We start from the raw sequence: 6987 nt of genomic DNA, 5'->3' as shown, positions 1-6987 counted from the left end.
TTCTTCTCTAGTCAATTCCCTACGACACCTATTCTATTAGATAGATTGCTCATGATTTGGTGTCATTACTATTCTCACAAGATGGGGTTTGCATATTATCACTTCTTGAAAGGAGAGTGGATCAAGACTAGTTACCTCAAAGCAGCAATTGCTTTTTAGTCCTCCAATTACGATAAGAAATAGGGCATTATCAAATAAATGATTTCCATCGGTCATCGCAATAGAACAAATTGTTTGCTCTATGGGCTAGATGTTAGTAGAATAATCTTATTATTTCAAGAGCATCACTTTCTCTATACACATTTGTCTCTCAGACAAACAGCTCTATTTCCCACTCTCACTCTCTATATCATACCTACTTCACTCATTGTGCCATGAATGCATGTAATCAAGGAAAAGTAAGATAAAACAAGAAATGCTAACTATTACCTATCTTTTTTCATTATATTTTGAATTCTAAACTTGAATTGATCCAAGGTACACACATAATGGAAGCTCTTTCTATCTTTACTTGTCCTTGTGATTTATTCTTTCTTTCTCCCATGACCGCAAGAGAAGAAGAAGAAGAAGAAGAAAGGAAAGTAAGAATGATGACGATGGGTTTTTCTCTCACTCACTCTTAATTTCTTAGGCTCTCTACCCTTCTCTCAAGCTCTCTCTCTTAAGCTATGTGTAGAGAAGTAGGAGAAGAAGATAATACAAAAGGGGCTCTCCAAAAATAATCCTTTTTGTAGAGCATGGTGCTTTTAACAACTTCTTTATCATTTTAATAGACTTCAATTACTATAAGAAATTTCTATTGTTAGTAAATATGATTACTAGTAGTTGAGTTTCTTGTATGCCTTTCTACCTTCTCCCTAGCTTTGATTGCTACATTTTTGCACTCTTGTTGAAAGATACTATTTTAGCAACTCCTAGTTCTAATAGTTACTAGAACTAGAACTGTTGTTTTTAAAAGTTACTAAGATTGGTTAATAGTGGAAGTTATGCATGTGAAGTCTTGTGAGAGATGTTATATGTGTGGTTTTTTATTCACGAGGAATGAAGCATGTACCTTTTATATATTTCTTCTCTTATGGTTGTTAATTTTTGCGTGTTTCTTGTTCTTATTTCTTCATGGTGTGCATCTATACATTAATAATTGACATCCATGTTATCCCTTTTCTATGGATTTGCAAAGGTTGAGTTACCAATTATCTTTTGAGAGTAGTGTACCTATTTCTTCATCTTGTAATGCCACATGCACCTTTTGAAGGAGCTCAAAATCCTCTCTGTTCCTCTCTAAGAGGTCAAACTAGAGGGAACAATTGGCCCATACTTTAGGCCACTACCACCACATCTTTGAGATGTATTGCTAGCGCTATTAGCAACATCAACACAACCACTAATCCACCTATATGTAGTCATTAACCTACAAGCTATGAGCTACACACCCTCCACAATGTTGGTGTTGCTCTCTCCACAAATTTGTGTTGCTAATTACTCTTCTTTGCTCTTAAAATTGAAGGGATTGCATGGTAGTAACGAGTCCACAAAGTGCAATGAGTGTGCTTCTTTGACAAAATGGGGCAACAAAGGGCCTTCCTCTCTCCCTCTGATTAATTACATTGGTAGAACAGTTTCTCCGCATATCTTATGTCCCTACGAATGCAAGGTTACTTCGAAATGATGACTAAGGTTTCACAATCAAAGGAGTAAGATCAAATGGGGTTTGGTACCAAGGCACCTCTCTCTCTCTCTCTCTCTCTCTCTCTCTCTCTCTCTCTCTATACACACACACGTGTGCCACATAGCATTTTGCAATCTTGTGAAGTGGCTTACATAGCATGATCCCAAGATCTCATTGGCGTTCTTGGTAGAGCTTTAGAAGGTTCATTGTGTCGTGAGAAGGGCAGCCTTCTACAAGGTCGCTTGGCATTGAGCCCCAGGTTGTCGTCCCGAATCCCATGAATTATAATCCATTCTATGGGTGGGCAGAGCACACGGGCGCCTGCCTCTGACCATGGACGCAGGCTGTATCACAAACTAGAGTTGGTTGGCATTACAAATTACAATACAATCTTAGGGTAAATGTACATGCGCCTTACTGGTTAGAGGCTTTCAATCGTATCCGTCCCAGGGTTCGATCATTAAGTAATAAGACGACGAATGAGAGGAGAACTGAGAAAGGAAGGAATGAAATATTAAAGAGCTCTCTGATCTCTCCCGCGATGGATATTCTCTGCCGGCGGGACGTTTGGAATAATGGAAGCATTAATTGAGGGTGGCGGCATTAAATAAAAGATAATAAGAGAGAGAGAGAGAGAGAGAGATCTGAGAGAGAGAGAGAGAACAGCCAGCTGCCAAACGTATCTGTTTTGTTGGCTGTATATGTACAAATTTTTGCAAACTGGAAATGTATTTAACGCACGCACATACGAGGCCGGCGCCCAACTTGATTAATTGAATTTCAATCAAGGCTAATTAATCGTTGCACGAAAAACCGTATTTACCAGGGGAAAAGCAGGTGATTGTGATAATACACGCGTAAGGAAGGGAGAGATCCGGAATCAGGATCAATGATTTATATATTAGGTTATGATGGCGCGATCAGTATGGCAGCCAACAGCGAGCCCAAGTCGTACGCCACATATTGTTAGTTACGTGTTCTATGAATCAACCTTCGTAAATTTATTGGTTTTCAAATTTCAAGTAGTAGAAGCGAATGAGTGTTGGTATTGATCGCAGGCTATGATCGAGGAAGAGCCGAGAGTTGCATGCATTTGCTGCCTCTCGCGTGAGAGCTGCGTTCGGATCGGACGCTGTTGCCGTCGATTAGACATATAGCTACCACGGCGGAGAGGCAGCAACTGCTGGAGCCTGGTAATCTGCGAGCTTATGATTGCCTCAAGCCGCTCTACACACGCTTTGGTCCAAATCATTGCTGTTCCTTCTTGTCTGCTGTGTTGAGGATCCATCATCATTGGCAGAACGATCTTGTCCGAGGGGCGTTTTTTAATTTAAATCTCAACCCTAGCTTTTGGCTACCAGAGGGGCGCTACTCCCCAAGAGTAGCGCGTGTTCGGTATAAAAGGCACACAGCTTCTGAACAGTTCCAATTCAGTTGCTAGTAAAGCTCGAGTGCGACTTCTCCTTTGATTCGTCAGTATAAGAAACATAGACCACGAGGCGCGGTTAGCTACTTAAGATGGGGTCGTCTGCTGAAGGTACGTCCGCCTGGATGGATGGCGGATCTCGCTGGTGGTATGTGGTAGTATCAATGATGCTGCAGAGCGAGGCTGCATGGCCGTTAGCAGGCCTGGCAATGATAAGAACCAGTAGCGTGGCTGAGGTGGCAGCAACGGTGCTGATGGTGGCGATGGTGGTGGGCGCGGTAGATTACCTTGCGCGGTGGGTGGGCCCCGGAGGTGTGGCGTGGGCGGGGCAGAAGCAGCCGGAGGTTCCGAGGACCATACCGGGTCCCTCAGGGTGGCCGTTGATAGGAAGCATGCTGAGCATGCGGGGGCTGGCGCACCGGCACCTGGCGGTCGCGTCGGCGGAGGCCGGGGCGCAGAGGCTGATGGCGATGAGCGCGGGGGGTAGCAGGGTGGTGGTAGCGAGCCGGCCGGAGAGCGCCCGGGAGCTGTTGTGCGGCTCGGCGTTCGCGGATCGGCCCTTGAAGCAGGCCGCGGAGCTCCTGCAGTTCCACCGGGCGATGGGCTTCGCGCCCTACGGCCTCTACTGGCGCTCCCTGCGTCGGCTGGCGGCCACCCACCTCTTCTCCCCGCGCCGCTTGGAGTCTCACGCGCCCGCCCGCCAGCTAGAGACCTCTCTCATGCTCCGTTCTATGATATCCAGCAATATTGGCCGTGATGATCATGAAGCCCCTGCAGTCCGCCTCCGTCCCTTCCTCCAGCACGCCTCCCTCAACATCATCATGCACTCCGTCTTCGGCCGCCGGTACGACTTCGGCTCCGGTGACGCAGCCGCGTTGGCTGCCATGGTGACCGAAGGATATGACCTCCTCGGATCTTTCAACTGGGCCGATCACCTGCCTTTTCTCAGAGCCTTCGGCCGCTTCCGCCGCCTCGAGAAGCGTGCCGCCTGCCTCGTCCCCAAGGTCCGGGAGTTCGTCCAGAGCCTCATCGATGAACGTCGCCGTGACATCGACGGCGGCCTGCCTGCGGCCGATGATTTCTTAAACGCCTTGCTGTCTCTCGACGGAGGCGAAAAGCTTCAGGATCCTGACATGGTCTCTGTTCTTTGGGTGAGTTTCTTTATCTAAGGATTGCAAATTGTCTTGTATCTTGGAAAGTTTAATCGTCCCGATTCTGCGGGACTCTTAAATCTCCCATTTCCTCGACGACCTGGCTTGTTCTTTCCATTACATGCATGTAGCGAGTGCGTGTCAGCTATTAGGACGCACGATACTGCGTGGAATGTAGCTGAGCCTTTTTATCTATTTGCCGTTGTCCTAACGCAGATTTATCCTGACGTCTGCCATGCACAGTGTGTGAAGAGTCTTCAAACTATTATAATCTAGGCCTGGTGTCTTCGTTTTTGAAAGAGAATTGATGTCACTGTAAATTCCCGTCGCTCCTGTGGTTCTTTGAGCTCATTCTGTGCGTGAAGTGAACCTTGAAATTGCAAACTGCAGGAGATGGTGTTCAGAGGCACAGATACTGTGGCTATTCTGACCGAATGGGTTATGGCTGAAGTGATTCTCAATCCTCGCGTTCAAAGAAGGCTGCATGCAGAGCTCGACAATGTGGTTGGCCAAGGCCGCACAGTGGTAGATGCAGATATCTCCAACCTCAAGTACCTGCAAGCTGTCGTGAAGGAGACTCTCAGGACACATCCACCGGGGCCTCTTCTGTCCTGGGCGCGGCTGGCAATCCATGATACGACGGTTGATGGGCATGATATTCCTGCGGGTACAACTGCAATGGTGAACATGTGGGCGATAACGCACGATCCATGCATTTGGGAGGACCCGCTTGCATTCAAGCCGGAGAGGTTTATGGCAGGCGAGGATGGTGGGGTGGATGTGGATGTGAGGGGCAGTGATCTGAGGCTTGCACCGTTCGGTGCAGGCAGGCGGGTATGTCCAGGTAGAGTGTTGGGCCAAGCAACTGTGCATCTGTGGGTGGCACGCATGTTCCATCATTTCGAATGGTCGGCCATCAGCTCAAACCCTATTCAACTAGATGAAGTTTTGAAATTGTCATGTGAGATGAAGACTCCCTTAGTAGCAGCAGCAGCGAGAAGGATCCCTCTTGACTTCTAAGCCTACATCCATGCCTGGATCAGTACGTGCATCCATGTTATGATAGCAGTCTAACATCGAGCTATATGCCTCTAATTACTTATGCACGAAACAACGACGGTCCAGGGCGGGGAAATTTAAGCCTTGGGACGGATGATTGTCCAGTGAAAGGTTTTATATTACTACGATCAGCCCTTCCTTTAGGGCTTCACAGTTAGCAGATACTACCAAGGTTGCTTCATTGCACGTTCGAAATGTGGAAGTGCACGTTTTGCATCAACCTTGCAACATTTTGTAACATCAATCTTGCAACATTTTGTAACGGTTTTCGGATCGAGGCTTATATGATGTATATAGATATACATCCTGTTTGCTTTTGAAGGGTTTCTTGAGCTCAATCTTTGCCAATAGTAGATGGTTCTCAGTCGATGACGATGTCGCGGGGAGCTACCCTTGCTACCTTCTAACACATGAACAACAATTTTAGTATTAATAGTAAGTGCTCTGGGCGCGGTATAACCTGGGAAAGTAATCTTTGCGTGCCCACGACAGATCATGTTTATTCATGCTTCAAGGTGTTCATAACTCTCTCGCTAGTTGGTAGTTTATCCCTTTTGTGCCCTCGGGAGCCGAGTCTACAGATTAATTAGACGCTTGCGGCTTGATGGTCATCTTTTGATAGCCATGGTTGACAGGTGTGAAATGTAGAAAGGATCGGTGTATCTAAGGTTGTTTTGGGGCATCACAAGAAGAGTATTTGCATTCTCTTTCTCAAACGGAACGGATTAACAAAACTCGCCTACTTTGGCAAGGCAACAATTGTAGGTAGAAGTTTATTATAACTTAACTTTGTATAGGTCTTAGTTTGAATTGCCATTCGGGACGGATTCAATTTATTGCGACATTATTGATATTATATGAGTGGTTATGCACTGCGTAAAGGCACTTGCAATTGCAAAATTATTGCCTTTCAATTACTTATTGTGACATTGCCATTCAATCTACCTTAAGTATTACCTTATAGGGTTTTGATTTGCATCGCATTGGCATTGTCTTATTATGATCCATCACTTGCTACTTTACATGGCTTGATTTGAATTGCCAATCTATTCATATTGATGTGTGACTATTGGGAACCCCAATACCTATTCCTTAAAAGCAACTTGTAACTATTGCTTCAGCTTCATTACATAAGTTGCATATATGGTTTGATTTGAATTGCCAATCTATTCATATTGATGTGTGACATACTGGGAACACCAATCCTAATTCCTTAAAAGCAACTTGTAACTATTGCTTTAGCTTCATTACATAAGTTGCATATATGGTTGGTTAATAAGATAATGGATTTGAGTTTCAAGTATTTGTCATATGATCCATGACTTGCTACTTTACATGGCTTGATTTGAATTGCCAATCTATTCATATTGATGTGTGACTTACTGGGAACACCAATCCTAATTCCTTAAAAGCAACTTGTAACTATTGCTTTAGCTTCATTACATAAGTTGCATATATGGTTGGTTAATAAGATAATGGATATGAGTTTCAAGTATTTGTCATATGTAATGCTTAATGGGTAAATGTTGGGTTTGCTTGACATTTTATTGGTTTGTTTGAGTTTCCAGTCCATTTCTCATATGTAGTGCTTGATGGGTTCATTTGTAGTGCTTGATGGGTAAGAGTTGGATTCGCTTTGAGATCTTATTCGTTTGTCTCATTGTCATGATGTACCTTGTAAA

At 44.9% G+C, this 6987-nt stretch overlaps 1 protein-coding gene across 1 annotated transcript; it reads left to right on the top strand.

Annotated features, from left to right (window-relative positions):
- The first annotated feature begins 2779 nt into the window (after positions 1-2779).
- LOC148010153 (cytochrome P450 78A4-like) lies at positions 2780-5610 on the top strand. Its single transcript, XM_087672648.1, has 2 exons — positions 2780-4246; positions 4637-5610. Exons 1-2 carry the CDS (start codon positions 3188-3190, stop codon positions 5264-5266), a joined length of 1689 nt encoding a protein of 562 aa, XP_087528774.1. The 5' UTR covers positions 2780-3187; the 3' UTR covers positions 5267-5610.
- Positions 5611-6987: the final 1377 nt, after the last annotated feature.

This window comes from Lygodium microphyllum, chromosome 30, assembly GCF_053477565.2.
Source record: "Lygodium microphyllum isolate KBCC chromosome 30, Lygodium_microphyllum_v1.1.10, whole genome shotgun sequence".
Lineage (NCBI taxonomy): Eukaryota > Viridiplantae > Streptophyta > Polypodiopsida > Schizaeales > Lygodiaceae > Lygodium > Lygodium microphyllum.
The sequence above is the reverse complement of the archived record's forward strand: the minus strand, read 5'-3'. Positions and strand labels throughout refer to the sequence as shown.